Genomic DNA, 20,921 nt, shown 5'->3' on the forward strand with positions numbered 1-20,921 from the left:
CTCTAATTTGGCTTCAAATCTCAGGTGAAAATGGATTACTCAGTAAATATGCATATTCTAAGTCTAAAAGTAACTCTAAAAGTATTCCTGTGACTTCTTATATATGGCTTTTATTACTATTTATGTTTGTCTTTCTACAGAAAAAATATTTACAAAATCCAAAATTTGAGCCAGGGAAGTTTCCGAAATTTGGTTGATTTGACGCAAATGACCCTGTAGTTGTTTTCATTCATCTGTTCTAGCAGAAGTTGTTACCCTAGACTTTACTGTTGTGCATTCTGTTCTTTTAACATTTTGTGAAAAAGACCCAAATAAAAACAAAATCCTGTAAAATTTACATAGAACCATAGAACAACCTACAGGAGCAACCAGAATGAAGTAGATTCTGTGCGACAGGTTTATCAGTGGTTTTGATCATGATGATCATTTAGAGGACTTAGAAATAGTTAATGAGCAGCAAAAATTAAAAAATAAATAAATAAAAATGATTTGTGTTGTTTTTCTTTCAGAGATGCGATGACAGAAGCGCTTCAGCAGCTGCGCTGCATAAAACTCAGGCAGAAGTTTTCCATTATCAAACCGGCCAAAAGGTGCATGAAAATGAAGATCAACCAGCGATCCTGATATTTCAGAGAACTGACCATTTAATTAAATGCTTTTGTTTCCCTCTCAGTATAGTTCTCCAGAGCTTCACGCAGGAGCTGTTAGATTTAATGAACTGCCCGTACAAATCAAACCAAACTGAACGTGAGCTAAACAGGTGTGTGTCTTTAACCTCTTTACATTCACACTTATGCATTTGACAGGTGCTTATTAACCAAAAGTGATTTGATTTGCATTCAAAGTTTACATTTTTCTCATGCCTGGGGATCTTGATGCCATAATCTGCTATTTGACCTATAAGAACAACTTGTATGTTCAGTTGCACATTCCTTTATTGTCTTCATCTTTCATTCAGTGTCTTTATATGTTCACAAGAAGTTGAGCAACACCTGTTCAGATAGATGTTATGTGAAACCATAATCATTTCATAAAACATTTTACGAAACATAACAGTTACTGAAATCTGAAGTTTTCAGAAACTCCCAAATGTGGTTTGTTCTGAAATCTGTGTTTGTGATGTTACATGTCAATAGGTATGTTTCCAACCAGCTATTTTTATGCAAATTTTGGGATATCGCATTAAAAACGCTGGATGGAAACGCCAGGATGTGCGTACATTCTAAAAATGCGCATCGCTCAATTGAGGCGGATAGATTTTTGTATTCGATAAGAAGACGCACATAAACTACGATGGAAACATTTTTACTGGCTAAATCCCTCAAAAGTCTCGTGTGACTTTGAGGCTGTGATTGGATAACTGGACTAACCAGTGGACCAATCACATCGCAGCATCTCAAATGTTGGTTTGACAGTGTTTGATGTTTTAGAATCATGATATTACAGTTTTTCACAATTGCTAAACACAAAACCACATTCTCTGAACCAACTTCTCAAACCCATTTGCTGAATAAGTCACTCTTTCTGCAAAACATTAAACAAGCAAACAATAGATAGAAACAATCTGAGAGGCAGAGGAGGAAGAGTAAGAGGAAGTGGATAAGAAAGATCAAGGTGTGGAGTGTTGTCAAGGCTGGATCTGGCTCACCAGAGGGGTTTTCCCTTTGCCTGACAAGAGACGGCAATACCTGTGATTTGGACAGAGTCCTCAGGCGGGACCCAACATGAAGACTGGATGCTGAGGCAGAACGAATCTCTATGGTACCAATGGTGTGAGGACCCTTCAGTCAATCTCCGAAATGAATCGCATTTTTGAGAGCCTAAACATGCTGGAAAACTCATGAATCTTTGCACACGCGTCAGATGTGGTGAAAATTTAGGTCTGATATGGGTTTCAGAATTAGGTGTGGCAAAAAGCTACAAAATTTAAATTAAGCACCCTTCGCACTACATTTCACGTACAGGTATGACATTCGGTAGGCACATGTAACAGCCCAATACCTACAAAAAAAGTCCCTGGTTGCAAAATCTGTAAACCCAACAGGAAGTGAGATATTTTGAATTTTCTCTGCAATTTTTTTTTGCCATTTCCAGACGTTGTACTTTAACAAACTCCTCCTAGAGATTTTATTAGATAAACATCACATTTGGTCTGTCTAATCTAAAGGCCTTTGCAACGTTAAATTGCGAAGATCTTGAGTTTTTATGTCCGTGGCGGCCTAACAAAATTCGATGTTTCACCATGAAACAGGAAGTTGATGTACAATGTCCATTCTGCCCCAAACTTCATGTTTTATTAGAATCCTGGACTAAAGACATCTACATGCAAATATTCAGTTATTCATAGCGCCATCTGCTGGCAACAGGAAATGACATGCTTTACACTGTAATTCACTCCCAGAAGCACATTTCAATATGCCATGAAGTACCAAACATGCTAGAAACACATTAAATCATGCAACACTTGGCTAAGTGCTAATGTATGCGATTACCGCCACGAAACAGGAAGTTGTTGTAACGCAGGCATACAATCCAGTCTGCCCCAAACGTCACATGTTTGAGAATGTCACGGGAAATCACAGAGACGAACAGGCAAGAGCCATTTGCAGCAATTTAATGGGGTAATCCAAAGCGTAAATCCAGAAACCGGGTCAAAATCCACAGTAACAGTCTGTACACAAAACAAGAAAAACACAAAACCAAAACAGAGAGACCAAGAACATCCATGAAGACACCATAACAAAAGCAGAGACAAACCAGGTATAAGTAGACAGACACTAATGAACAAACACAAAACAGCTGAGTGCAATGAAACAGGATAATGAGTCCAGGAAGTGAGTTATGGGTGATGAAGTCCAACAGTGAAACCAAGAGTCCCGGTTCGAGAGACTGGTCCAGAGTCAAAAACGCCTGAGTACATCCTCCAGGCACGCAAGACCGCCAAAACATAAAAAGTGAAGACAGCCCTCTTGGCCATCACAGGACTGACAGGGAGAGCATGCGGGGCTGGAGTGGACTTACTGACTGGAGCGGGCTCTGGAGTGGACTCATTGGCTGGAGCGGACTCACTGGCTGGAGCGGACTCTGGAGTGGACTCACTGGCTGGAGCGGACTCAATGGCTGGAGCGGGCTCTGGAGTGGACTCACTGGCTGGAGCGGACTCAATGGCTGGAGCGGGCTCTGGAGTGGACTCACTGACAAGAGCGCACTCACTGGCTGGAGCGGGCTCTGGAGTGGACTCACTGGCTGGAGCGGACTCACTGGCTGGAGCAGGCTCTTGAGCGGACTCACTGGCTGGAGCGGACTCTGAAGCGGACTCACTGGCTGGAGCGGACTCACTGACTAGAGCGAACTCACTGGCTGGAGCGGGCTCTGGAGTGGACTCACTGGCTGGAGCGGACTCACTGGCTGGAGCGGGCTCTGGAGTGGACTCACTGACTAGAGTGAACTCACTGGCTGGAGCAGACTCACTGGCTGGAGCGGACTCACTGGCTGGAGCGGGCTCTGGAGTGGACTCACTGACTAGAGTGAACTCACTGGCTGGAGCAGACTCACTGGCTGGAGCGGACTCACTGGCTGGAGCGGGCTCTGGAGTGAACTCACTGGCTGGAGCAGACTCACTGGCTGGAGCAGACTCACTGGCTGGAGCGGACTCACTGGCTGGAGCAGGCTCTGGAGTGGACTCATTGGCTAGAACGGACTCCTTGGCTGAAGCGGACTCACTGACTGGAGCGGACTCTGGAGTGGACTCATTGGCTGGAGCGGACTCACTGGCTGGAGCGGACTCTGGAGTGGACTCACTGGCTGGAGCGTGCACACTGACCAGAGCGAACTCACTGGCTGGAGCGGGCTCTGGAGTGGACTCACTGACTGGAGCGTGCACACTGACCAGAGCGAACTCACTGGCTGGAGCGGGCTCTGGAGTGGACTCACTGGCTGGAGCGTGCACACTGACCAGAGCGAACTCACTGGCTGGAGCGGACTCACTGGCTGGAGCGGGCTCTGGAGTGGACTCACTGGCTGGAGCGGACTCACTGACTAGAGCGAACTCACTGGCTGGAGCGGGCTCTGGAGTGGACTCACTGGCTGGAGTGGACTCACTGGCTGGAGCGGACTCTGGAGCGGACTCACTGGCTGGAGCGGACTCTGGAGCGGACTCACTGGCTGGAGCGGACTCACTGAGTAGAGCGAACTCACTGGCTGGAGCGGGCTCTGGAGTGGACTCACTGGCTGGAGCGGACTCACTGGCTGGAGCGGAAACACTGGCTGGAGCGGAATCACTGGCTGGAGCGGAATCACTGGCTGGAGAAGACTCTGGAGCAGACTCACTGGTTGGAGCGGATTCTGGAAAGGCCTCCGAGCCTGAAAGAAGGATGAAGGAAGCCTTCTTCCTCCTCCTCCTTTTACCGATTGGTGGAGATAGTGGACGAACCCCCAAAAATCCAGGTCCTTCAGTCCATTCATCTCCCACAGAAGCAACAAGTCAACCAATCCAGGCAAACATTCAAAAGGTCCATTAGTGTCGCATCATTATAGCCCAGCTCCACCGCCAGGGTCCAAAACAACTGGGCAAAACCTCCTACCTCACTCCCCTGTTGTTTCAGGGTAGTCAAATTCTGAAGGCAAGCCATCCGCTCCTTCATAGTAGCCGGAGGAGTGATTCGTATACCAATCCTGCTGGATCTATTTGTGATGGTGTCTTCAGTCACAGGAAATCACAGAGATGAACAGGCAAGATCCATTTGCAGCAATTTAATGGGGTAATCCAAAGCGTAAATCCAGAAACAGGCAAGGGTCAAAATCCACAGTAACAGTCTGTACACAAAACAAGAAAAACACAAAGAAAACAAAAACAGAGAGACCAGGAACATCCATGAAGACACCATAATAAAAGCAGAGACAAACCAGGTATAAATAGACAGGCACTAATGAAGAAACACAAAACAGCTGAGTGCAGTGAAACAGGATAATGAGTCCGGGAAGTGAGTTATGGGTAATGAAGTCCAACAGTGAGACCAAGAGTCCGGGTTGGAGTGCCCTCTAGTGGCTGATTAGGGCACTCCCACTAGTGAACATGACAGAGAAGAGTCTTGCCCTGAAGACAACAACAAGGCAATATTCAGTTATAGTAATAGCGCCACCCACTGGCAACAGGAAGTGACGTATAATAATAATAATAATAATCCAAAAACACATGGAGAAAACAAGAATGTCCAAGCACCCCTGATCAAACACATAAGCACAAACAACTACCTATAACCCAACTGAAAAGCAAGAGCTTGGAACTAATGGAACAGTTGGAACAGTTGGAACTAATGTCATTGTTGTTCAGAGTCACTGAGTTTAAAGAGACAAGCTGTTAAAAACTGTTCAAACAATAAATCTACCTTTGAATACTGAAGTGGTCATTTTCACAGAGATGACACTGATAAAGCTGCTCATGTGACATGAATCTTCATAAACTCTCTCTCTCTGTGTGTTTATGACAGAATCAGACTGCAGTTTTGTTGTAACGCCACAGAATCATTCATCATCACCAAACGCAACACAGCCGTCAATCAAACCATCCCATATGAAACAAGCACAACAAAAACATACAAAATGACTGCAGAACTTCACAGTATGCTGCCCGAGGTGTGTGTGTGTGTGTGTGCATGCGTGTGTGTGTGTGTGTGTGTGTGTGTGTGTATGTGTATGTGTGTGTGCGTTGGCATTGTTGTGTGCATAATGTGTGTGTTCTGGTTTATGAAGGCAGAAATGTATATAATGACATTGGTATTACAATGTAAACATGATTTATGAGGACACTTCCTGTGGCTTAAAACAAAAACCTACTAAATGTGTTTCATGCCAAATGTTTCTTGTGATGGGTAGGTTTTGGGGTAGAGGTAGTATATAAGTTTGTGTGTGTGTGTGTCTGTGTGTGTGTGTGTGTGTGTGTGTGTGCAGGACATCCCCTGGTCCGGTCGGCGTCTGGGTCGGTGTGCTGTGGTCGGCAGTGGTGGGATTTTGAAAAACAGCAGCTGTGGACGTGAGATTGACAGCGCAGACTTCGTCATACGGTAAACACATCCCATCATTCCTTGCTCCCTCACTGACCACAACACATCCATCAGGATTCATCCATCCTTCCTGTTAATATGATGTTTTCTCTCTCTTTCAGGTTTAATTTGGCTGCAGTTAATGACAGTGATGTTGGGATGAAGACGGATCTTATAACAGTCAACCCCAGCCAGATTCGGTCAGTGTTCACACACACACACACACACACACACACACACACACACACACACACACACACACACACACACACACACACACACACACACACACACACACACACACACACACACACACACACACACACACACTCAGATTCAGTTTAAGCTCTCAAATTCTTGTTTTTAATGATTGTTTTTTCTAAATAAAATCATAACTAACTACAGCTTTACTCAAAACCACATTCATTGGCTATTACTGGCATCCCTATATAAAAATAAATCAGATTCAATTAATGACATTCAGGTCATTGTAAATTTCTTAAAGATGTATTCTGGTTAAATAGAGATATATATTCCCCTGCGTACACACATATGATCATTAAGTCCCTCTGTCAGTAGTGTTTCTTAAAAACTGTGTGTCTGTAGATACAAAAATCTGGAGAAGAATCCGGATCCGTTGGTGGAGCGGGTCAGTGTGTACGGAAACGCCACCCTCATTATGCCCGCCTTTGCCTACACGTTCTGCACGGCTGCATCAATCAAAACTCTTAAAGTCCTCCAGTCAATCAGACCTCAGCAGCCGGTGGTGTTCTTCAGCCCCTCTTACCTGCGGATGCTGGACCGCTTCTGGAAGGGGCGTGGCCTGCGGGAGGTGCGGCTCTCCACGGGGTTTATGTTAATCAGCACGGCGCTGGAACTGTGTGAGCACGTGCACGTTTATGGATTCTGGCCATTCGGCAGCGACCTGCTGGAGCGTCCGGTTCCGTATCATTATTATGACCAGCTGAAGCCGCACCGCTACATGCACAAGATGCCGGAGGAGTTTGTGCGGCTGCTGCAGCTCCACAGCCAGGGGGCGCTAACACTACACCTGCAGCCCTGCTCCTCAGGGGCGGATCTAGAAAATCATTTATAGGGTCACATGAGGACTGTGAGGGGTGGCAACACCAAGGAAAACAAGCATTCGATCATCTGTACTACTAAGCCTATATTATCTGTACTATATCTATATGAGGGGTGTGCTGTCCATATAAAGCCCACTTTTTACGCATATGCAGGGGTCAGTGTACAGTACGTGTGACATAATTTCGTCATCAGATGAGTATGCGCACCGCCAGATTACTTTGTACGCGCAGGTCGCACATTCACATTTACATTTTTTTGCAGTAATTAGTTTATCCACAAGGTGGCATCCGTGCCTTGGGGCGTCGATTCATAAGGTTATTGAAGAAAACCTGCATAAACACAACAGACCAGAACGCATGCAAGCTACAGCGACAATGAAGGCCTACATAGACGAGAGATTGTGCGAAGAGGTTAGAAAGTTTCCTCATTTGTACAAATCTAGCAGGACAAAATCCAAATATATTTACATGAGTTGTAACTCAATTGATTGCTCAGCTGCGCATGTTTCGAATGCCTGTGTACAAGTATGAGTCAATAAAGTATACTTTGCAAAGCTGTGCACATAAAAAAAGTGAAGTATACATATGGCTAAAGCCAGTGTTGGGGTAAGTAACTTGAGTTACGTAATCAGATTACTTTTTCAAGTAACTAGTAAAGTAACGCATTACTTTTTCAATTTACAACAAAATATCTAAGTTACTTTTTCAAATAAGTAACACAAGTTACTTTTTCACATTTATTGAGTGACAGATCTCCCGTCCCCCTGTTGAGAGAAATAAAGCACAGAGGTGTTGTGTGCGCTGTGTGAGCATGATGGTTATTGTAGTTCTAGACTAAATGTGAACATGCATTTACTCATCTCACTTGCACGAGAACATTCAGTATTCCTCAAAATGAATAAAAACAATCTCAGAATTTTTGCAAACCTGTAATAATAAACTATATTAAATTACACAAATATACTTTATGTATTTAATCTCAGTTATTAACCAATATCTTTGCTGCTGACCTTCAATATACCTAATTCAACCATACTAATAAGCAAAAAATACTTTAGATTAGATTTAGAAATAAGAACTAGAACTTCTGTCTTCTGTATCCTATTCTTCTTTAATCCAGAATGGCAGCACAGCTGAAAGGTTTGTTTTAGCTGCGCCCTCTACTATACAGGAGTAAATATGCATTCACTTTTGCTGTGAAAGAGCCTTTTTGCCAAAAATAGAACTTTTTTGTTGTTATTAAAAAACAAACAAGCAAGCCCAGCCCCTGTGAGAAAAAAGTAATGCAAAAGTAAAGTGATGCATTACTTTTCATAAAAAAGTAATGAAGTAACACAATTAGTTACTTTTTTAGGGAGTAATGCAATATTGTAATGCATTATTTTCAAAAGTAACTTTCCCCAACACTGGCTTAAGCTGCGAATGCTCTGCATACCCAAGCCATTTGAGAGAATGAGTTTGTGGACTTGCTAATGACTATAAACTACTTTAAATTCCTTGTTATTTAAGGTGTAAAATGAAATAAAATAATGTAAAAATGTGAATAATGTGATCAAACGCAACTGTAACAAAGTTCAAGTTCAGTGAAGGAGGCAGACATTAAATGTAACTTTAATTGTAAAATAAACATAAACAACAAAATGAAAGGAGTGGCAGCGGTTGACTGCAGCATATAAGCATTATAAAAACAGCAGCGTAAAATGTCCCGCAGCTCTCAGCCCCGCCCTGCCTCATACCACAATAACATTAATAAAACTTTAATATATTAACTTTTGAGTGGACACAATTTTTCTAGTATTTTAGACATAAATGAAGGTTTGAAATGGGTTTGTGATTTGCTAATTCATTTGGATCTCATTGTGGTTTCTTAATGAGAGGCTGTCTTGGGACATGACCTAGAGATAAAGATGAGTTAATAATATTGAGAAAAGGCTCCTCTGCTACAGATGAGCCTAGGTCACTCCCAGAAAAGATTCCTATTATTTACAGAGAGCAGTTTCTGTTCATTACACCATGTGTCATGTCTAGTTTCGGTGTTTTGGTTCATGTTCAAGTTTTATTTTGATGTTAACGCTTTGTTGTCATGTGATTCCCTTGCTCCTTGTGTGATCTTGCTATGTGCTCCCCTTGTGAATAGGCTTGTTCGAGATTAATTACTCTAGCCTGCCACCAGCTGGCGAGATCTGCTGGTTGCAGGCAGGGGAGGAGAACAGAGATGGCCATCAGGTCGGACACTTTGTGCTTTCTGTAGTGTGCTGAATTCATGGCAGACCATGCAATTTTTGCATTGATTGTAGCCGAAGAAGTGGATGCAATTGAAATTCCCATGTTTTGAATATCAGATATTCAATATCAAGTTTGGTTAAATACAATAACTAGTCTAAGAAGAAACACGCAACACACATTGTCCTTGTCATCACAGAAAATTGTTATGGTCATGGTCATGTTTGTTTCAAATCAAGTCAGGTCTTTATTTTGTATTTTGTTCATGTTTGGATTCATGTAAATAAAAGCTGCACTTGGGTTCTTCAAGCTTGATTTCAGTAGACTTCATTACACCATGACATTAACCAATTATTTAGAGCAAATAATCCACTGAACCTTCCATGTCCTCGTCTATACGTCGGAAGCGGTCCAGGCACAATGATTCTCATTGCGGGTGATGTGCTACGTACTGTCTCGATCAGACTCCTGCTTTAGCCAATGCTCTCATCACCATTCAGGATCGCGGGTACTTGCACAGTGACACTGAGAACACGAGCACCAGGAAAGCAGTGACTGTGTACCTTGCCTTTAGCTGAGGTAGCGTGGACATGCCAAACGATGGAGTCACCGACGACCACAGCATTGGGTTCTGCCTTGCAAAGAGGGGAGAAGCAGTTCTGGGTGAAGATCTCGAAGACCTGGGGCGGTGGAGGGGGAGAGGTCCTTGCTTGCATCTTCCGCTGCTGAAGTACCCCAGGGTCCTTGGTGTGTCAGTGCGGAGTGAAAGAGGGCTGGGAAGAGTGCTCGGGCCCTGTGCGGAAAAGGACACGGATTAGAGGAAGCGGGAGTGTTAACACCGCACTGCAAAGTTACAGTGGTTTTGTGAGCGTCAGTCCGGGATGCTTCCAGCATTGTTTGGCCTGCTTCTCTAGTAGGTCATGGATCTGCTTCTCCACAGCCTCTAGCTCCAACTACACAGTTTGGTGAGACAGATAAAATCAAATTTCGCAATATCGCTAGTTTTAAGAAGAAACAGGCAATTAGGAATCAACTTGACGGAGCTCCAACTCAAACAGCGCAGTAGCAACAAACAGGAAGTGATGTTTTAAAAATTGGACCTTTAAACCAAACTTTGTGTGCATCTATGCTTGATTTGGTTCTGACACTTGTACCATATGCCCTTTCTTTTTTTTTCAGACCACAAAAGGAGAATTTTTAAATTCTCATCTATATAATTGCAGTAGGGTCTGCGTCAAAATTCAGAAACTTCCCCAAATTTTCCATTTTGTTGATATTTTTCAGGTTCAGGGAGCGGTGCAGGTGGCTGACGGGTATGGTAATCAAATTTGGTGCCCATCTTGGCTGAGGGCTCAGACTCGGCAGCTATGGCGGGACGAGACTCTGGAATGGCGACCATGACGGGATGTAACTCTGGAATGGTGGCCCATATGAGACTTTGGAATGACAGACATAACGGGACGAGACAGAGGATGTGCTGGTGCAGGGGATCCATAATCAGGAGGTGATCTGTGGCAGGTGTGGAGATCGCTGACAGAGTACAGGTGAAGATCAGGAGGGATGCTGGGAAATGTAGTGACTGTGACAACAGGGGTGTAAAAATTACTTTAGAGATCATCATTATTATATTTACACAGAGATTAGTAGGTCTATTACTAAAATCTGTTTACTTAAGCAATCTTTGTTGAATATGCCAATGGTGACAGTTCAAAAATGGCAAAAAGCACTTCTTGTGTTTTTTGCCTGTAACTCAAGAAGTATTAAAGATTTAATTTTAGATTCTGGTTCTTAACAAACTTTCCTTTTGGTATCTTCATTTGTAAGGTCCTCAATGTTTCAATCACAGAGATATGGAGATCTTAGCTCCATGAGTAAATTGGTAAATTATACACATTTTCACAAAATGTGGGTCAGTTTGCCATAAATATTCCTTTTCCAAAGTTTTCATGCCTGTGACTCTAAAAATATATCTTAATATCCTTCTAGATTCTCATTCTTAATAAACTTTCCTTTTGAAATCTTCATTTTCAAGGCCCTATATAGTTCAGTCCCATAGATATGAGGATCTCAAAGCAGCTCCATGCTCAAATTCTTGAATTTTACCCATTTTCAGTGATCGAAAACCAAATGTGTGTCACTTGCATTTAAAGAGGAAAGTCTGAAGAACAAATAATGTTTAAACTAGAAATGTATCTTGTTTCCCTCTATCAAAAGAATTGCATAAAACACAACTCTCCGAGTATCAAAAATCCACTGAAAATGGTTGAGTTGAGGCACATTAATTTGCTCTCAAAAGTGTATTTATAAGAATATATTTGAATCAGTTTTAGGGATATTTTTGGAGGATGGGATTTTCTTCATCTTAACAGCTTCTGAAGCTACCAAGAGCTCAAATACGCAGTATCATAACTACACGTTAACGCATTGACATCGCTATATCTATGAGATCGAATCATATAGAGCCTTAAAAATGAAGAATTCAAAAGAAAAGTTTCATAAGAACAAGAATCTAAAATGGCATTAAGATATGTTTTACATTTTTTGAGTTAAAGACATGTAAACCTCAGAAAAAATGTTTGTTTTTGGCACTCAGAGAGATGTGTTGTATTCAGTTGTTTTGAAAGAGGGAAACTCTTCTTGAGCAATCTGAGCTACAGTAGCTCTTCTGTTGGATCGAACCACGCGGATCAGCCTTCGCCCCCCACGTGCATCAATGAGCCTCGGCCGTCCATGACCCTGTCTCCGGTTCACCACTGTTCCTTCCTTGGAGCACTTTTGACAGATACTGACCACTGCAGACCGGGAACACCCCACAAGAGCTGCAGTTTTGGAGATGCTCTGACCCAGTCGTCTAGCCATCACAATCTGGTCCTTGTCAAACTCGCTCAAATCTTTACGCCTGACCATTTTTCCTGCTTCTAACATCAACTTTGAGGACTAAATGTTGAAGAGATAGTCTGTGATATTCACTTCACCTGTCAGTGCTCATAATGTGATGCCTGAATGATATATATATATATTAGTAGTAAACTGGATTACAAATGTTCCTATTGTTGTCAGCGTGTTTTTAGGGCTCTTCCACACTTTTACTTTTGAGCACAAGTTTGGTCATATGATAAAATTAGCTGTTTGTACATTTTACTGAGTAAGCCAGCAAGTTTTGAGAGGGGCGGAGTTACACTGTGTGTGTGTGTGTCTCGGGGGTTAAAGGCGACACACACACATATACACACTCACACACACACTCATGCACTTGTCTCTCTGATGGCATTGGCGTTTCTCCAGTGGATCTTCAGGCTGCTGATGGTCCTGATCATCCTTCAGGGTGTGTGTGTGATGTTTTACTACACACCAAACACACACTCGTCCAGGTGAGCGCTTTTACCTCAATATTTCATTGTAATTCAATAATTGGTACTTAAATGAAGTCAAATTGGGCTCTGTTTTGCTGGTTTTTAAGTATAGCTAATAAATTCTAAGACTAACTTATGGTTTATACATCTGTGTTTTTCTTTTTATCCTATTTAATGACACTAATACAGTGGCCTATGATATTGTGCTTGCTGTCATTAAGTTGTTGTTTTCTGAGGAGTCATAAGTGTTTTGTTAAAATGTCATTTTTAGGTTGACATGTCAAAGTTTTTCAGAACTGGTGTGGCGCTGGATCAGAGATAAGATTGTTTATTAGGGCTGTCAAGTAATTGATTTTTTTTTTTTTAATCTAATTAACTACATGATATGGTGATTAAAATTATTTGAAGTCAATTCAAATAAACATCATGAACATTACTAAACTGTGAAACCATAGATTCAGAAAGAAATATTTTATTTGATTCAACAGAGAATTTATTACACAAACTTTTGGACCAGTAAATGATGACTGAATTTTAACTATATTTTAATGTTTTTTATTAATATGAAAATATATTATTTAAAAAAAAATTAATTATACTCTGAATAAGAAACTAAAACTGCCAGTTGGTGGCGGTAAATAAGCCTTTCTGCATCAGACATAGAAAGAAATGGTCTTATACGTGCAATATTCCGAAGATGATAAAAAGCTGCTTTAGTAACATTCTTAAAATTGGTGTTATAGGTCAGCTGCGCATCAAAACTCACACTTAAGTTCCGCACCTGTACAGAAGGGAGAATCTGGCAATCGTGTACTGTAAGTTTAAGATTATTGCAGCTATTTACAGTAGTTGGGGTGCCAACCAAAAGAACTTCAGTTTTTGAGCAATTTAACTGTAGGAAGTTCTGTTTCATCCAGACCTGTATTTTCAGTAAACAATCAGATTGAAAGTGCTGATGTAACATGAGGTTGAGTGCTAATGTAAATCTGGGTATCATCTGCATAGCAATGATAGCCCAGTCCATACTTTTGAATATATTGATGCTGAAAAGAGTAGGACCCAGTACTGACCCCTGAGGGACGCCCTGCCGCAATGGAACAGTCTGAGATCTGTTTGTACCAGAATAAACAAATTGAGTACGTTCTGAAAAATATGACTCAAACCACTTTAAAGCCTTACCAGAGAGACCAATCCACTTTTGTAACCTGTCCAGCAGTATAGCGTGGCAGATGGTATCGAATGCCGCACTGAGATCTAATAGGACCAAAATGCCACAAGCCCCAGAGTCTGCTGCAACCAGGAGATCATTCATCACCCTCAAAAGGGCAGTCTCCGTACTATGTCCAGCCCTAAACACTGACTGAAAAGGTTCTAGTAGTCTGTTCGCAGAGAAATGATTTTGTAGCTGACCAACAACCACCCGTTCAAGAACCTTGGCAACAAATGGCAAGTTTGAGATAGGCCTATAATTAGACATGTCGGCAGTATCACTCCCAGATTTTTTAAGAACTGGTTTGACTGCTGCTGGGGGAACAATCCCTAAAGTAAGTGAAGTGTTAACAATCCCATTAATATGAGGAACAATAGCTGGCAAGCACTTTTTTAAAACTGTAGCTGGAAGCGGATCAAGTAAGGAAGATGAAGAATTCATTGACAAAACCAATTTTACACGAGAAATACTTTGAAAATCATTGCATTGCTCTGTGGAGAGGTGATTAACCCTAGTAATTGGTTGGGTTAAATTATTAATTGTATTAAACAATACTCGTGGATTAGAAGCCCCACTACTAATGATTGTTGAATAAAACTCTATTTTTGTAATTTTTAGAGAGTTGCGATATTCCATCTGATGCTGTTCATACATAAGTTTGTGAACTGTTAAGCTAGATTTCCTATACTGTCGCTCCAACTGCCTCCCAGCTGCCTTAAGCTTACTTAGCTCAGGCGTATACCATGTCTCTTAAAAGAGACAACAGCTAATAATTATAATAATAATTATTATTATTATGTTATTCTTGACCCCCTCACATTGACAGTTTGGCTACTAGCCTGCTAATTATTACATGAATCACGTAAATTATAACTAGCTACTAATCAAAACGGAGGAATCAGACTGAAGTTTATTAGATTTCATTCCTGATTATTTTTGTCAGTCTTGTTATCGAGAAATGTGTAGTTTAGCTTCTTATCTTATCTTATCCTATCTTATCTAGCACAGTTTTGATTGCTAACTGAGCCGTCGTGTAAATATATATACACAGTTGCAAGAAAAAGTATGTGAACCACTTGCAGAATCAGTGAAAATGTGAATAATTTTAACAAAATAAGAGAGATCTTACAAAATGCGTGTTACTTTTTATTTAGTACTGTCCTGAGTAAGATATTTTACATAAAAGATGTTTACATATAAGCATTAAGATCAAGGGGATGAAAACTTTTGGAATTTGAAGATCAAGGTAAAATGTATTTAATTTGTCTTCCGGGAAACATGCAAGTATCTTCTGTTGCTTCCGAAGGGCAATACTAAATGAAACCAAATGTATATTTAAACAAAATAAGAAAAATTTGGACATCTTCATTGTGTGCAAAAGTTTTCACCCCTCGGCTCTTAATGTTCATCGTGTTTCCTTCTGGAGCATCAGTGAATGTTTGAACCTTTTTTAATAGTTTGAGTCCCTCAGTTGTCCTCAGTGTGAAAAGATGAATCTCAAAATCATTCAGTCACTGCTGGAAAGGGTTAAAATATGCAAAAATGCTTGAAAACTGAAGAATCTGCAGGAGCTGGAGGATTTTTCTGAAGAACAGAGCTCAGTTTAACTGCTCAGGACAAACAAGAGACTCATGAACAACCATCACAAAACATAAAAACAGTCGTGGATCATCAGGTAACCACACACAGTATTGAGAATCAATGCTTCACATACTTATGAATGGGGTTATTTTAATAAATTCAGCTATTGTTTTGTCTTGTTGATTATATGTAAACATCTTTTATGTAAAATATCTTACTCAAGACAGTACTAAACAAAAAATAACATGCATTTTGTATGATCTCTCTTATTTTGTTAAAATTATTCACATTTTCTGCAAGTGGTTCACATACTTTTTCTTGCAACTGTATATATATATATATATATATATATCACTGAGCAATCATCTGATTTCACAGTGAATCTATTGTTCTTTACTTGTTTTCATTCACTTGTTCTAGCAGAAATTATTGCCCTAGACTTTACTGTTGTGCATCCTGTTCACCAAGAAGAACTTTTCAATCCTTAAAAAGACCCAAATAAAAACAAAATCCTGTAAAATTTACATTGAACTTTTGATTCCCCTGTAGTTTTGTAGAAAATAACCAAAACACTGATCTGAAGATCCTGAAATGAAACATCAAGAAGCCTCGCTGACCAGCCAAGAGTCCATTGAAAGGGAAGAGCATTCGTTGCTGAACGAGAACCTTTGTTTTTAAGAGTGAGGAGGAACATATAAGACAGAAAGATTGTGTGTGACAGGTTTATCAGGTTTATTTTGACCATGTTGATCATTTAGAGGACTTGGTAAAAGTTAATGAGCAGCAAAAATTAAAAAAGAAATAAATAAAAATGACTTGTCGTTTTTCTTTCAGAGATGCGATGACTGAAGCGCTTCAGCAGCTGCGCTGCGCAAAACTCAGGCAGAAGTTTTCCATTATCAAACCGGCCAAAAGGTGCGTGAAAATGAAGATCAACCAGCGATCCTGATATTTCAGAGAACTGACCATTTAATTAAATGTCTTTGTTTCCCTCTCAGTATAAATTTCAAGAGCTTCACGCAGGAGCTGTCAGATTTCTTGAACTGCCCGTACAAATCAAACCAAACTGAGCGTGAGCTAAACAGGTGTGTGTCTTTAACCTCTTTACATTCACACTTATGCATTTGACAGGTGCTTATTGTCTACTTAACATTTCATTCAAGGATTTTTTTTCTCAAGCTGATGAATAGCCTGGAGATTGTACTGATTATCTTCTGCTGTTTGACCAACAAGAACAACTTGTATGTTCAGTTGGACATTCCTTTAGTGTCTTCATCTCTCAATCTTTATGACAAAAGACGTATGCCTTAGAAGCCGCATTTACAAGCTCTACAAGGACGTGAACGCTTTTTACAAGCTAGAATCTCCTAACTACAGGAATTACGATACACAATTTAAAATTCTACCTATAAAATAATAGGCTATTCTGTTTCTAGAGCAATAATATTTTTTGAAAAAGCAAATTCAGTAGATAAACCCGTAAGACCTTCGTTCATCTTCAGAACACAAATTAAGATATTTTTGATGAAATCCGATGGAAGTCAATGGTTACCAACATTCTTTAAATATCTTCTTTTGTGTTCAGCAGAAGAAAGAAACTTTTACAGGTTTGGAACAACATGAGGGAGAGTAAATGATGACAGAATTTTCATTTTTGGGTGAACTTTCCCTTTAACAGCCGTTAATACTGATTCACTGAACATGCAATGGTTTTAAATAAAATGGTTTTAATAGTTTAATTGATTGAATAAAACGGACATTGTTTGGATTGTCTTTTGATTTGCAGGTATTCTGTCATTATTAATATTACTTCCTATAAATGTATATACTGTAATAATAACTACATATTATAAAATTATAATAATAACATTATTAGTTATTTTGAAAATTGCAGTAATATTTAGCAGTAATATATATCAATATTGATATTACAGTACAATACTGTATTATTAATTACAGCAGAAGCAAACTAAAAGTAGAAAATGCAGTTAAAATACAGTACAGTACTGTTTTGTAGAATTACAGTACTGTTCTTGTGTACTGTAAATTGAATTACAGCACAATTACTGTGAAGCAAAATACAGTAACTTGCTGGCAACCGTGCTTCCAGTACTGTACTGTAAAAATCCAAAAAAAAAGAGTTAACAGTGTAGGCTATCATTAGTTTTGTCCTGCTAATTATTATTTTATACCCTTAAAAATGAGTAACTGCCATTAGCTTATAAAGCCCACATTTAATGTTACCGAAAAAAGTTCAGTGATCCGTCAGATCCTGTAGGTCAGTTAGTACAGTTTACTGCTGAACAACTCATTTTGTCTGTGTGAAATAACACAGACATCGAAAATTAATAGTTATAGATCTTCAATCTCCCCTCGAAGCTCCGACAGTCCTCAGAGAAGCTGTCAATCACAACTGTCAATCATAACGACACGCCCCATTTCTATAGCATCAAATTGCCAGCTAAAATCAAACTTATCACAAAAACGAACAATTGAATATATATCAGCGTGATAACAACTACCTCAAATGACCAAAACCATCTTTAGGAAAAGTTTATTTGAAGCATAATTTATTTTTATGTTTTGACTCAAGTCTTGTTCGTTTGCATGCAGAGGGCGGGGTTTATGACCTTTACTGCATCCAACCACCAGGGGGCGATCAAAAAGCCCGCAGCTTCACTTTTCAGGACATATGAAGCACACAGATCCGATCTATTGACCATATCCAATTTTTTTACATTCACTTTAGTCGCGACTGGTATCCGATATCTGTGTTTACATTACTTCATGCCCCAAAATGATTGCCATTGATAGTTTTACATGCACATAGTAGACACTCGGATTAAATGCCCGTGCAATTAAAAATAGTAAATGTCGAGTGGCCGTAATTACCTGTCAGAATGGACAAGTTAACAGCTGAACGGATATAAGCCGTAAAATAAAGGTAATTTGATATTTTATCTACAGTTAGTAGTTTTAGAATTCCATTTTTTTTAATGAATTCGAGCGAGTTAGGAAGAGAGAGATCAGCTACAGTGAAGCGTTTGGCTTACAAGAAAAACCCTTCGCCCTCACAGTTCCAGTGGGAATCGGATATGCGTGTTTAGACGTAGGTCGCATGTCCTGAGATCGGATACCTATCGGATTTAAAACCACATTTGGAAGCGGCTCAGATCGGATGCGAAAAAAATCGGATCTCATGTGGATTTTTGTGCAACTAATTCCGATCTGTGTCAGATGTGAGCAAAAGATCGGATTTTTTTGTATCAGTGTAAACGCAGCCATTCGTATCCGACATCTGATTCTGGACAATGCGATCTACATCTAAACACGCATTTCAGATTCAGATTCAGGCAATGGAGGAAAGCCTTGTTTTGTTCTGCTCAGGGCGTGATGTCACGTGAAAACTACCAATTGCACTCAATTAATAATTTAAAAGTAATCCTCATAAACTTTTCTCTATCTCTCTCTCTATTCATGACAGAATCAGGCTGCAGTTTTGTTGTAACGCCACAGAATCATTCATCATCACCAAACGCAACACAGCCGACAATCAAACCATCCCATATGAAACAAGCACAACAAAAACATACAAAATGACTGAAGCACTTCACAGTATGCTGCCCGAGGTTTGTGTGTGTGTGTGTGTGTGTGTGGATAACTGTTATCACTGTGAAGCTGCTTTGAAACAATCTGTATTGTCTAAGCGCTATATGAATATAGATGACTTGAGTATGAGAAAGTAGGTTTAGGGATAGGGTTAGTATAGAGGGATTATACAGTTTGTACACTATAAAAACCATTACGCCTATGGGGAGTCCCCATAAACCACATATTTGTGTGTGTGTGTGTGCAGGACATCCCCTGGTCCGGTCGGCGTCTGGGTCGGTGTGCTGTGGTCGGCAGTGGTGGGATTTTGAAAAACAGCAGCTGTGGACGTGAGATTGACAGCGCAGACTTCGTCATACGGTAAACACATCCCATCATTCCTTGCTCCCTCACTGACCACAACACATCCGTCAGGATTCATCCATCCTTCCTGTTAATATGATGTTTTCTCTCTCTTTCAGGTTTAATTTGGCAGCGGTTAATGACAGTGATGTTGGGATGAAGACCGATCTGATAACAATCAACCCCAGCCAGATTCGGTCAGTGTTCACAAACACCCCGATCATAAACAATCATAAGTTTTAATTAACATTTAAATTAAGACCTTTAAGTTTCAGTTTAAGTTCTCAGATTCTTGTTTTTAACAATTGCTATTTCTAAATAAAATCATTGTATTCTGTCAGTAGTGTTTCTTAAAAAACTGTGTGTCTGTAGATACAAAAATCTGGAGAAGAATCCGGATCCGTTGGTGGAGCGGGTCAGTGTGTACGGAAACGCCACCCTCATTATGCCCGCCTTTGCCTACACGTTCTGCACGGCTGCATCAATCAAAGTCCTCAAAGTCCTCCAGCCAATCAGACCTCAGCAGCCGGTGGTGTTCTTCAGCCCCTCTTACCTGCGGATGCTGGACCGCTTCTGGAAGGGGCGTGGCCTGCGGGAGGTGCGGCTCTCCACGGGGTTTATGTTAATCAGCACGGCGCTGGAACTGTGTGAGCACGTGCACGTTTACGGATTCTGGCCGTTCGGCAGCGACCTGCAGGAGCGTCCGGTTCCGTACCATTATTACGACCAGGTGACTCCGAGCCGCCGCATGCACAAGATGCCGGAGGAGTTTGTGCGGCTGCTGCAGCTCCACAGCCAGGGGGCGCTAACACTACACCTGCAGCCCTGCTCCTCAGGGGCGGATCTAGAAAATCATTTATAGGGTCACATGAGGACTGTGAGGGGTGGCGACACCAAGGAAAACAAACATTTAATCATCTAAACTTTTAAGCTTATTTTATCTATACTATATCTATACCAGCTGCAAATGTTCTGCATACCAAGCCATTTGAGAGAATGAGTTTGTGGACTCACTAATTTATTAACACTATAAATTACTATAAATTCCATTTTAAGTTTAACATAAATGTTGGACCACCAATAACAAAATATAAATATAGCTGCAAGCAGCAATGACGGGTCCAAGCCCTGGTGGCTTCAGGGCAGCTGTGCACAATGGGTAATATACATTTAAACTGTGTAAATATAAAAGAATTATGTCAAGATATGGGAATCTTCCTGTGTCCCCTTTTGTCATTACTTTAATCGCTTGCCATGGCAACGCCGTTTGAGATCCGTTCACAATATCCGTTCACAATTTAACATCTTCATACCCTTAAGAGGAGTAGTTAAAAAATACATGGGTGCCAGCTTTGGCCCGGCCATGATTGTGGACGATTATGACGTGTGCAAAGTTTCAAGAGTTTTCGAGCACGTTAAGGTCCCCAAAAGTGCTAGAGAATTTGGAAAGGAAAAAAATATAGCTGCAAGAAGCGAT

At 40.7% G+C, this 20,921-nt stretch overlaps 2 protein-coding genes across 2 annotated transcripts in view; both read left to right on the top strand.

The window, feature by feature from the left end:
• Positions 1–7,137, top strand: part of LOC137008826 (alpha-2,8-sialyltransferase 8F-like) — a 30,123-nt gene extending 22,986 nt beyond the window's left edge. The window contains exons 2-7 of the mRNA XM_067370543.1: positions 510–590; positions 674–760; positions 5,490–5,634; positions 5,950–6,062; positions 6,164–6,241; positions 6,648–7,137. Of these exons, the coding sequence (XP_067226644.1) occupies positions 510–590; positions 674–760; positions 5,490–5,634; positions 5,950–6,062; positions 6,164–6,241; positions 6,648–7,137 (994 nt within the window). The remainder of the gene's footprint in view (positions 1–509; positions 591–673; positions 761–5,489; positions 5,635–5,949; positions 6,063–6,163; positions 6,242–6,647) is intronic.
• Positions 7,138–10,780: 3,643 nt separating this feature from the next.
• On the top strand, positions 10,781–20,306 carry LOC137008827 (alpha-2,8-sialyltransferase 8F-like). The gene is made up of 7 exons (XM_067370544.1): positions 10,781–10,893; positions 16,328–16,408; positions 16,492–16,578; positions 18,978–19,122; positions 19,350–19,462; positions 19,564–19,641; positions 19,817–20,306. Exons 2-7 carry the CDS (start codon positions 16,335–16,337, stop codon positions 20,304–20,306), a joined length of 987 nt encoding a protein of 328 aa, XP_067226645.1. The 5' UTR covers positions 10,781–10,893; positions 16,328–16,334.
• Positions 20,307–20,921: the final 615 nt, after the last annotated feature.

This window comes from Chanodichthys erythropterus, chromosome 20 (genome assembly GCF_024489055.1).
Source record: "Chanodichthys erythropterus isolate Z2021 chromosome 20, ASM2448905v1, whole genome shotgun sequence".
NCBI classification, from domain to species: Eukaryota; Metazoa; Chordata; class Actinopteri; order Cypriniformes; family Xenocyprididae; genus Chanodichthys; species Chanodichthys erythropterus.